The 12,067-nt window shown below is 40.9% G+C and overlaps 1 protein-coding gene across 2 annotated transcripts in view; it reads right to left on the bottom strand.

The window, feature by feature from the left end:
• Positions 1–224: 224 nt before the first annotated feature.
• SNX2 (sorting nexin 2) overlaps positions 225–12,067 on the bottom strand; it is a 254,932-nt gene continuing 243,089 nt past the window's right edge. For both annotated transcript variants that reach the window (XM_053701608.1, XM_053701607.1), the window contains 2 exons: positions 10,961–11,032; positions 225–714 (listed from right to left, as the gene is read on the bottom strand). In XM_053701608.1, the coding sequence (XP_053557583.1) occupies positions 664–714; positions 10,961–11,032 (123 nt within the window). In that variant the 3' untranslated portion in view covers positions 225–663. The remainder of the gene's footprint in view (positions 715–10,960; positions 11,033–12,067) is intronic.

The raw sequence follows: 12,067 nt of genomic DNA, 5'->3' as shown, positions 1-12,067 counted from the left end.
TTGCCCCATTTTATACCATAATAATTTTATTTATTTATCACATTCCCCAACTTAGAATAAAAATATTTATTGCAAAACGTTTACTGATAATCAGCAGCTAATAGTGATTTACAGTATAGTTGGCTTTTAAAATGTCAAATATATTCCCTAAGATATCACATTTGCAAATATCTTTAACACATTTAATAAGCAAAAAAAAAAAAAAAAAAAGATTAAAATGAGCATTTTCACAAGGTATATATACCTTTATTATAATAATCACAAAATCATAATATCTGTACAGGAATGTGTTAAGTGAACATTTATAAATGCAACAATAATTTGCTTCATAAAGAAAAGGTAAATATCATTCAACAGAATTGATTTACAAGGAAAAATACTCTTAAAAAGTAAAACTTCCTTGCCTTCATCTGCACTTGTTAAATGCAAAATATTAAGACACATTAGTGTTCAGTTCAGCAAAATATTGCAGAATATCATGCCACAGTCCATTTAAATGGGTCAGGACATGCAGCACTTATTAAAATGCAACAGTATATAAAAAGAAGCCACATGTTAATAAAATATAGTGTGGTTTATTTTGATATTTCTTTGATTTCAGACATGATTTTGTTGTGGAATGGGGTGAACATCAATTGATGAGCTGAATGTGAAATCTTCATTCTAGGCTATGGCTTTGGCTTCGGGTAGAAAAGCTTCCCAGTATTTTATGAGCTAGAAAAAAAAAAAAAAAAACAATTAGCAATGCATGATATAATTCTGAATGCTTATTAAAAAGACCACTAATAGTAGACAAATTATATTACAATTTTCTGATTTGATGGTGTAGATATTGCTGAATGAATATATATATATATATATATTGTTACGGTTGCCTCCAGGCTGGCTGGAAGTTGGACCGTAGAAAAGGATGCTCCTAGCGCTCACCAAAGGAGCAGCAGCACCGTGGACACTATAACTGCTGCGTAGCCACCATAAGTAATGCAGACTCTATGAACCACCGCTGCTGGGCTGGTATCTCGCCGTCTGCTCTGCGCCCTGGACCTATGACCAGGCTCCAGTAGGTGAACCTCTTCCTTCTGTAGCAATCCCTGTAGCTAAGGGAGTATGAAGAGCATAGCAATCCCTGTAGTGATTATAAGCTGTATCCTACAAACATGAGTCAAAGCTTCAAGTTAGAGGGTCAACATAGGTCTGAAGTGCTGGAGCACACAGCCTGCTTTTTATTGAGGTTACATGCAAACAGGACACTCTCAGGGGGAGGCATAAAATCCCCCATCACACATTTGATATTAGATAGAGACACTCCCTTTGACAGGCCACCACATTTACTTCAGCAGATAACATTACACACAATAAAACAATGCAGTCCACCTTATCAATACTAGTCTGATTAGACAATGGGAAAGTTGATCACTAAACCTAATTAGAGCTAATCCCAGCAGACTTGTATTTAGAATAGGTTTCTTGAAGCTGAACAAAATTTAACTCTTAATGGCACACAATGAATCTGAACCAAGTGGGAGAAAGCCAGGGACAAGTCATTTCACAGGTCTGGGGACATAGTCTTAAAGGGGGCATTGTTCATCAAAGTCACAATATGTCCCCAGACGGTTCCCAAAGGGCCACACACACCCAACAAAAGTTAATAGGTTTTCAGGGGCACAATCTTCCAGGGGCCATAGTCATGTGGAAGGAGGCTGGCAAATAGGCTTCTCCAAAATCCAGGGAAGCAGGGCAATTTTCCATTTAAAGGGCCAGTTACAAACAGCAGTTTGTAACATATCTCCCCTTTTGGAGGGAGACTAACCAGGCACCTGACCTTCTGCCGGTCAGTGCCTAAGTTAGTCTTGCAACCCACCCACAAATAATCGTTAGCAGCAAAGTAGCCCCCCCACAATACGTAGTACTGGCCTGTAAGTTCCAGGTTGTAGGATGAAAGTGTAGCATCCTCGGCCTTCCTGGCGCAGCTGGGCAAATAGCTGATGGTACTTGGGGGGCAGAGGCCAGCGGCACTCTGCCCTGGTGCCAGCGCTTCTGCTGGGGTGAGGGGTTTGCAGGCCAGTCCTGTAACAAGGACAAGGTCTGTAGGGCAGAGGCCAGCAGCGCTCTGTCCTGATGCCAGCTCTTCTGCTGGGGGAATTGGGGCATAGTCCTGCCCGGTGGCAAAGGGAACGTGGGGGTCAGTGGGGGTTAACATCTCCACTGTTAACCCTGGGCCCAAGTTAGGAGTTAGCTGGGGAGGGGGAGATTGGCTTACCTCCTCCTCCTGATACTCCGGCGGCCGTTGGGAAGGGAGGTCGATGCTCTCCGCTTCCTGTGGAACATGCTGCGGCTGGGGAGAGAGACCGGTTGTCTCCTCTCCCTGGAAGGCACACTCCGGCTGGGGAGGGAGGTCGATGCTCTCCCCTCCCTGTAGCTGGGTCTGTCGCTGGGGATCTGGGCCGCCTGCCCAGCATCCCTGTAGGGCCGGTAGAGAGACTGCGGTCCCATCTCCACCTGCCTGCTGGGGGTCCTCCCAGGACCAGTCTATGAGGCCTGCTGCCTCTGGTATCTCTGGTTGGGGTTGGGGAAGGAGACCGGTTGTCTCTTCCCTCTGCACAGTATACTGCCGCTGGGGAGGGAGGTCGCTGCTCTCCTCTCCCTTACATACTTCCAGCCGCTGGGGAATGGAGTCTGGGCTCACAATTCCCTGCATATTCCTCTGCTGCTGGGGGACAGGACCAACTGTCTCTGCCCCCTGTAACTCAGCCTGCCGCTGGGGAATGGAGTCTGGGCTCCCAATTCCCTGCAATTCACTCTGCTGCTGGGGGACAGGACCAACTGTCTCTGCCCCCTGTAACTCATTTTCTCGCTGGAGAGCAGGTGTCCATACCCCCAAACTCCACAGTTGGCGCTCAAAGGCTCGTGCTGCTTCGTTCTCAGTAGCCAATTCCCAGATGAGGCGACTGACTACCTCCTGCGCAGGGTCTGGACCATATCGGACTAGCCGCCTCTTTACCTCTGGAACGAAATCCGCGCCCTCATAGCGACGGATCAGGTTGAGGTGCTCTTCACAGGGTTCTGACCAGTATCTTGTCAGCTCCATGCTGCTGTAGGTAGGGACGCTGCGCAGTGGCTAGCGTTGCCCTCAATAACTTTCCTACGATACCAGTGCTGTTGTGGTGCTGCTCCTTGCGCTAGGACGCCAATCCCACCGCTGCCGCCAAATGTTACGGTTGCCTCCAGGCTGGCTGGAAGTTGGACCGTAGAAAAGGATGCTCCTAGCGCTCACCAAAGGAGCAGCAGCACCGTGGACACTATAACTGCTGCGTAGCCACCATAAGTAATGCAGACTCTATGAACCACCGCTGCTGGGCTGGTATCTCGCCGTCTGCTCTGCGCCCTGGACCTATGACCAGGCTCCAGTAGGTGAACCTCTTCCTTCTGTAGCAATCCCTGTAGCTAAGGGAGTATGAAGAGCATAGCAATCCCTGTAGTGATTATAAGCTGTATCCTACAAACATGAGTCAAAGCTTCAAGTTAGAGGGTCAACATAGGTCTGAAGTGCTGGAGCACACAGCCTGCTTTTTATTGAGGTTACATGCAAACAGGACACTCTCAGGGGGAGGCATAAAATCCCCCATCACACATTTGATATTAGATAGAGACACTCCCTTTGACAGGCCACCACATTTACTTCAGCAGATAACATTACACACAATAAAACAATGCAGTCCACCTTATCAATACTAGTCTGATTAGACAATGGGAAAGTTGATCACTAAACCTAATTAGAGCTAATCCCAGCAGACTTGTATTTAGAATAGGTTTCTTGAAGCTGAACAAAATTTAACTCTTAATGGCACACAATGAATCTGAACCAAGTGGGAGAAAGCCAGGGACAAGTCATTTCACAGGTCTGGGGACATAGTCTTAAAGGGGGCATTGTTCATCAAAGTCACAATATGTCCCCAGACGGTTCCCAAAGGGCCACACACACCCAACAAAAGTTAATAGGTTTTCAGGGGCACAATCTTCCAGGGGCCATAGTCATGTGGAAGGAGGCTGGCAAATAGGCTTCTCCAAAATCCAGGGAAGCAGGGCAATTTTCCATTTAAAGGGCCAGTTACAAACAGCAGTTTGTAACATATATATATATATATATATATATATATATATATATATATATATATGTGTGTGTGTGTGTGTGTGTGTGTGTGTGTGTGTGTGTGTGTATGTATATGTATGTATGTATGTATGTAAGTATGTGGCTAAACCTTGGTCCTTTGGGCCTCTACATATTTTGATAACTTTTCTACATACACACTGCCACTCTAATCAGGTTTAGTAGTATAATAGACTAAGCAATGACTGAACATTTATTATTATCTTGACATTGTTAAAATCTTTAGGGAAGGGATACCACTACTGTAATATAGACCCTCTCTGACTAAGTGTAGCTTGTGCTTTAAAATTCCAACCTAGAACACCCCTTTCCCATAAAAAACATAATTTATGTAAGAACTTACCTGATAAATTCATTTTTCTTTCATATTAGCAAGAGTCCATGAGCTAGTGACGTATGGGATATACATTCCTACCAGGAGGGGCAAAGTTTCCCAAACCTCAAAATGCCTATAAATACACCCCTCACCACACCCACAAATCAGTTTAACGAATAGCCAAGAAGTGGGGTGATAAGAAAAAAGTGCGAAGCATAAATATAAGGAATTGGAATAATTGTGCTTTATACAAAAAAATCATAACCACCACAAAAAAAGGGTGGGCCTCATGGACTCTTGCTAATATGAAAGAAATTAATTTATCAGGTAAGTTCTTACATAAATTATGTTTTCTTTCATGTAATTAGCAAGAGTCCATGAGCTAGTGACGTATGGGATAGCAGATACCCAAGATGTGGAACTTCCACGCAAGAGTCACTAGAGAGGGAGGGATAAAATAAAGACAGCCAATTCCGCTGAAAATAATCCACACCCAAAACAAAGTTTAAAACTTATAATGAAAAAAACTGAAATTATAAGCAGAAGAATCAAACTGAAACAGCTGCCTGAAGTACTTTTCTACCAAAAACTGCTTCAGAAGAAGAAAACACATCAAAATGGTAGAATTTAGTAAAAGTATGCAAAGAAGACCAAGTTGCTGCTTTGCAAATCTGATCAACCGAAGCTTCATTCCTAAACGCCCAGGAAGTAGAAACTGACCTAGTAGAATGAGCTGTAATCCTTTGAGGCGGAGTTTTACCCGACTTGACATAAGCATGATGAATTAAAGATTTCAACCAAGATGCCAAAGAAATGGCAGAAGCCTTCTGACCTTTCCTAGAACCGGAAAAGATAACAAATAGACTAGAAGTCTTTCGGAAATTCTTAGTAGCTTCAACATAATATTTCAAAGCTCTAACTACATCCAAAGAATGCAATGATTTCTCCTTAGAATTCTTAGGATTAGGACATAATGAAGGAACCACAATTTCTCTACTAATGTTGTTAGAATTCACAACCTTAGGTAAAAATTTAAAAGAAGTTCGCAACACCGCCTTATCCTGATGAAAAATCAGAAAAGGAGACTCACAAGAAAGAGCAGATAATTCAGAAACTCTTCTGGCAGAAGAGATGGCCAAAAGGAACAAAACTTTCCAAGAAAGTAATTTAATGTCCAAAGAATGCATAGGTTCAAATGGAGGAGCTTGAAGAGCCCCCAGAACCAAATTCAAACTCCAAGGAGGAGAAATTGACTTAATGACAGGTTTTATACGAACCAAAGCTTGTACAAAACAATGAATATCAGGAAGATTAGCAATCTTTCTGTGAAAAAGAACAGAAAGAGCAGAGATTTGTCCTTTCAAGGAACTTGCAGACAAACCTTTATCCAAAACCATCCTGAAGAAACTGTAAAATTCTCAGAATTCTAAAAGAATGCCAGGAAAAATTCTGAGAAAGACACCAAGAAATATAAGTCTTCCAGACTCTAGAATATATCTCCCTAGATACGGATTTACGAGCCTGTAACATAGTATTAATCACAGAGTCAGAGAAACCTCTTTGACTAAGAATCAAGCGTTCAATCTCCATACCTTTAAATTTAAGGATTTCAGATCCTGATGGAAAAAAGGACCTTGTGACAGAAGGTCTGGTCTTAACGGAAGAGTCCACGGTTGGCAAGAGGCCATCCGGACAAGATCCGCATACCAAAACCTGTGAGGCCATGCTGGAGCCACCAGCAGAACAAACGAGCATTCCTTCAGAATCTTGGAGATTACTCTTGGAAGAAGAACTAGAGGCGGAAAGATATAGGCAGGATGATACTTCCAAGGAAGTGACAACGCATCCACTGCTTCCGCTTGAGGATCCCTGGATCTGGACAGATACCTGGGAAGTTTCTTGTTTAGATGAGAAGCCATCAGATCTATTTCTGGAAGACCCCACATTTGAACAATCTGAAGAAATACCTCTGGGTGAAGAGACCATTCGCCCGGATGTAACGTTTGGCGACTGAGATAATCCGCTTCCCAATTGTCTATACCTGGGATATGAACCGCAGAAACTAGACAGGAGCTGGATTCCGCCCATACCAGAATTCGAGATACTTCTTTCATAGCCAGAGGACTGTGAGTCCCTCCTTGATGATTGATGTATGCCACAGTTGTGACATTGTCTGTCTGAAAACAAATGAACGATTCTCTCTTTAGAAGAGGCCAAGACTGAAGAGCTCTGAAAATTGCACGGAGTTCCAAAATATTGATCGGTAATCTCACCTCCTGAGATTCCCAAACCCCTTGTGCTGTCAGAGACCCCCACACAGCTCCACCAACCTGTAAGACTTTCATCTGTTGAAATTACAGTCCAGGTCGGAAGAACAAAAGAAGCCCCCTGAACTAAACGATGGTGATCTGTCCACCACGTCAGAGAGTGTCGTACAATCGGTTTTAAAGATATTAATTGAGATATCTTTGTGTAATCCCTGCACCACTGGTTCAGCATACAGAGCTGAAGAGGCCGCATGTGAAAACGAGCAAAGGGGATCGCGTCCGATGCAGCAGTCATAAGACCTAGAATTTCCATGCATAAGGCTACCGAAGGGAATGATTGTGACTGAAGGTTTCGACAAGCTGATATCAATTTTAGACGTCTCTTGTCTGTCAAAGATAATGTCATGGACACTGAATCTATCTGGAAACCTAAAAAGGTTACCCTTGTCTGAGGAATCAATTAACTTTTTGGTAAATTGATCCTCCAACCATGATGTTGAAGAAACAACACAAGTCGATTCGTATGAGATTCTGCTAAATGTGAAGACTGAGCAAGTACCAAGATATCATCCAAATAAGGAAATACCACAATACCCTGTTCTCTGATTACAGACAGAAGGGCACCGAGAACCTTCGTAAAAATTCTTGGAGCTGTAGCTAGACCAAACGGCAGAGCCACAAACTCGTAATGCTTGTCTAGGAAAGAGAATCTCAGAAACTGATAGTGATCTGGATGAATCGGAATATGCAGATATGCATCCTGTATATCTATTGTAGACATATAATGCCCTTGCTGAACAAAAGGCAGGATAGTCCTTACAGTTACCATTTTGAATGTTGGTATCCTTACATAACGATTCAATATTTTTAGATCCAGAACTGGTCTGAAGGAATTCTCCTTCTTTGGTACAATGAAGAGATTTGAATAAAACCCCAGTCCCTGTTCCAGAACTGGAACTGGCATAATTACTCCAGCCAACTCTAGATCTGAAACACATTTCAGAAATGCTTGAGCCTTCGCTGGGTTTACTGGGACACGGGAAAGAAAAAATCTCTTTGCAGGAGGCCTTATCTTGAAGCCAATTCTGTACCCTTCTGAAATAATGTTCTGAATCCAAAGATTGTGAACGGAATTGATCCAAATTTCTTTGAAAAAACGTAATCTGCCCCCTACCAGCTGAGCTGGAATGAGGGCCGCACCTTCATGTGGACTTAGGAGCTGGCTTTGATTTTCTAAAAGGCTTGGATTTATTCCAGACTGGAGATGGTTTCCAAACTGATACCGCTCCTGAGGATGAAGGATCAGGTTTTTGTTCCTTGTTGTGACGAAAGGAACGAAAACGATTATTAGACCTAAATTTACCTTTAGATTTTTTATCCTGTGGTAAAAAAGTTCCTTTCCCTCCAGTAACAGTTGAGATAATAGAATCCAACTGAGAACCAAACAATTTATTACCCTGTAAAGAAAGGTAAAGCAGAGTAGACTTAGAAGACATATCAGCATTCCAAGTTTTAAGCCATAAAGCTCTTCTAGCTAAAATAGCTAGAGACATATACCTGACATCAACTCTAATGATATCAAAGATGGCATCACAAATAAAATTAGCATATTGAAGAAGAATAATAATGCTATGAGAATTATGATCTGTTACTTGTTGCGCTAAAGCTTCTAACCAAAAAGTTGAAGCTGCAGCAACATCCGCTAAAGATATAGCAGGTCTAAGAAGATTACCTGAACACAAGTAAGCTTTTCTTAGAAAGGATTCAATTTTCCTATCTAAAGGATCCTTAAAGGAAGTACCATCTGCCGTAGGAATAGTAGTACGCTTAGCAAGAGTAGAGACAGCCCCATCAACCTTAGGGATTTTGTCCCAAAACTCTAATCTGTCAGATGGCACAGGATATAATTGCTTAAAACGTTTAGAAGGAGTAAATGAATTACCCAAATTATTCCATTCCCTGGAAATTACTTCAGAAATAGCACTAGGGACAGGAAAAACTTCTGGAATAACTACAGGAGATTTAAAAACCTTATCTAAACGTTTAGATTTAGTATCAAGAGGACCAGAATCCTCAATTTCTAATGCAATTAGGACTTCTTTAAAGGGACATTATGCACTCATTTTTTCTTTGCATACATGTTTTGTAGATGATCTATTTACATAGCCCATAAAGTTTTTTTTTAAATAAATGTATAGTTTTGCTTATTTTTAAAGAACATTGCTCTGATTTTCAGACTCCTAACCAAGCCCCAAAGTTTTATGTGAATACTGTCAGCTACCTTCTCCAGCTTGCTCCTGTTTGTGTAAAGGGTCTTTTCATATGCAAAAGAAGGGGGAGGGGGGAGTGTCTTATTTGCCACTTGCAGTGGGCTTTCCAGCTACCTTTTCAACAGAGCCAAACTGACAGCTTCTAAGTAAGTTTTTAAACAGTTTTATACTGGATTTTTATATCAGTATCAGTGCATCTTATTCTTTATAGTAGTGTCTATTACATGCAGTTATATGAAAATGAGTGTATACTGTCCCTTTAAGTAAAGAACGAATAAATTTCATTTTAAATAAATATGAAGATTTATCAGCATCAACCTCTGAGACAGAATCCTCTGAACCAGAAGAACCATTATCAGAATCAGAATGATGATGTTCATTTAAAAATTCATCTGAAAAATGAGAAGTTTTAAAAGATTTTTTACGTTTACTAGAAGAAGGCATAACAGACAGCCTTCTTAATGGATTTAGAAACAAAATCTCTTATGTTATCAGGAACACTCTGAGTATTAGATGTTGACGGAACAGCAACAGGTAATGTAACAGTACTAAAGGAAATATTATCTGCATTAACAAGTTTGTCATGACAAACAGTACAAACAACAGCTGGAGGAACAGATACCATAAGTTTACAGCAGATACACTTAGCTTTGGTAGCTCCAGCACCAGGCAGCGATTTTCCAGAAGTATCTTCTGACTCAGTTTCAACGTGGGACATCTTGCAATATGTAATAGAAAAAACAACATATAAAGCAAAATTGATCAAATTCCTTAAATGACAGTTTCAGGAATGGGAAAAAATGCCAGTGAACAAGCTTCTAGCAACCAGAAGCAATAAATAATGAGACTTAAATAATGTGGAGACAATAGTGACGCCCATATTTTTTTAGCGCCAAAAATGACGCCCACATTATTTGGCGCCTAAATGCTTTTGGCACCAAAAATGACGCCACATCCGGAACGCCGACACTTTTGGCACAAAAGAACGTAAAAAATGACGCAACTTCCAGCGACACGTATGACGCCGGAAACAGAAATTTTTTTTTTGCGCCAAAAAAGTCAGCACCAAGAATGATGCAATAAAATGAAGCATTTTCAGCCCCCGCGAGCCTAACAGCCCACAGGGAAAAAGTCAAATTTTAAGGTAAGAAAAAAATTGATTTATTCATATGCATTATACCAAATATGAAACTGACTGTCTGAAATAAGGAATGTTGAACATCCTGAGTCAAGGCAAATAAATGTTTGAATACATATATTTAGAACTTTATAAAAAAGTGCCCAACCATAGCTTAGAGTGTCACAGAAAATAAGACTTACTTACCCCAGGACACTCATCTACATGTTGTAGAAAGCCAAACCAGTACTGAAACGAAAATCAGCAGAGGTAATGGTATATATAAGAGTATATCGTCGATCTGAAAAGGGAGGTAAGAGATGAATCTCTACGACCGATAACAGAGAACCTATGAAATAGACCCCGTAGAAGGAGATCATTGAATTCAAATAGGCAATACTCTCCTCACATCCCTCTGACATTCACTGCACGCTGAGAGGAAAACCGGGCTCCAACCTGCTGCGGAGTGCATATCAACGTAGAATCTAGCACAAACTTACTTCACCACCTCCATAGGAGGTAAAGTTTGTAAAACTGATTTGTGGGTGTGGTGAGGGGTGTATTTATAGGCATTTTGAGGTTTGGGAAACTTTGCCCCTCCTGGTAGGAATGTATATCCCATACGTCACTAGCTCATGGACTCTTGCTAATTACATGAAAGAAATGTTAGTTTTTTTAGGCGTACAGAAATATTTGTTTTTCTTTTAGGGGTCTTCTGATAAAGACCCTACAATGAGGACATCAAAAAGCCCAACATTCATTACAAGCTGCTCTGTATATGTCTGAATTATATCTTAACTGGTCATATGATATGTTGCATACCTGTTGTTGTGTTTGTACTAATGATTCTAAGTACTTGATAATAACGGTTTTAAAGTCTTTCACTCGGTCTTTCTGGAAGAAAAAAAAAAAAGTCTATTAGCTGCAACATTTTATAAAATCACATATCAATATTGCATATTAAAAGTGACCGAATCCTGTGAGCATTAAAAGGACACTTTCTCCTTAATGTGTTCCAAATGACTTTTTATACCTACTGTAGCATATTGAATGCATGGGAAATTCCTTAGTGTTTATTTTTGTATTTTAAATAGCTATTTTGCTCATTAAAAAAACAATGGGCTGAACCCGCCGGTAAAGCAGACCCACTAATGTTATCTATGTCAAAACATAGTACGGTATTGAAATAGCAGAACCAGTGACAGTATTTCAGAAATAAAAATATTTTCCCCTCTCCTACTCCCACTGAGAGATTATTTAGTGCTATTTCCTTGTTTCCATGCTTTTCTACAGATAATACATTTGTTAGTGATCTTTTAAATACACTCCACCTGGTAAAATTGTCTATTTAGGAAACAAGGGGAGAAAATTTTAGAGTATAATGTCTCTTTAAGAAAAAAATGAAAACAGTATTAAAATATCTGTCATTTCCAGAAATCATCTTCATAAGCATGCCAAGTGACACAGCAAATACAAAAGGCAACATTACATCTATACTATTAACTAAGATCAGAATTTAAGAGCCCATTTGGGCTCATACCATTTAAAGGGTAATGAGATCCCATACTGAAAAGTAAAGCCACAAATCAAAACCATGTAAAAGCTAGAACAACTTACATGCTTATGCCTACTTCCTGAATATAGACACCTGGATATCAAATAAGGGCATTACTTTAATGATTGAACACATCCCCGCAAGGGGTTGTAGCCATCAATCACTAGCATTTCTAGCACATGGGGAATTCCTACTATGCCTTTCTGCTGCCCAGAGATTGTGGCATAAAGACTGACACACTGCAAGCGATGCGCCACATCGCTTCTGAAGTTCAAATATTTAAACTCTGAGCGCCCAGCTATGCGACCTGTTACGGCTGAGCGCGCAGAGATGAAAACGCAGGACACACTGAATGCCCGCTCCACATCATCACG

The sequence above is a fragment of the Bombina bombina genome, chromosome 2, assembly GCF_027579735.1.
Source record: "Bombina bombina isolate aBomBom1 chromosome 2, aBomBom1.pri, whole genome shotgun sequence".
Classification (NCBI taxonomy): Eukaryota; Metazoa; Chordata; class Amphibia; order Anura; family Bombinatoridae; genus Bombina; species Bombina bombina.
Note: the sequence above shows the minus strand (reverse complement) of the source record. Positions and strands in the feature narration are given on the sequence as shown.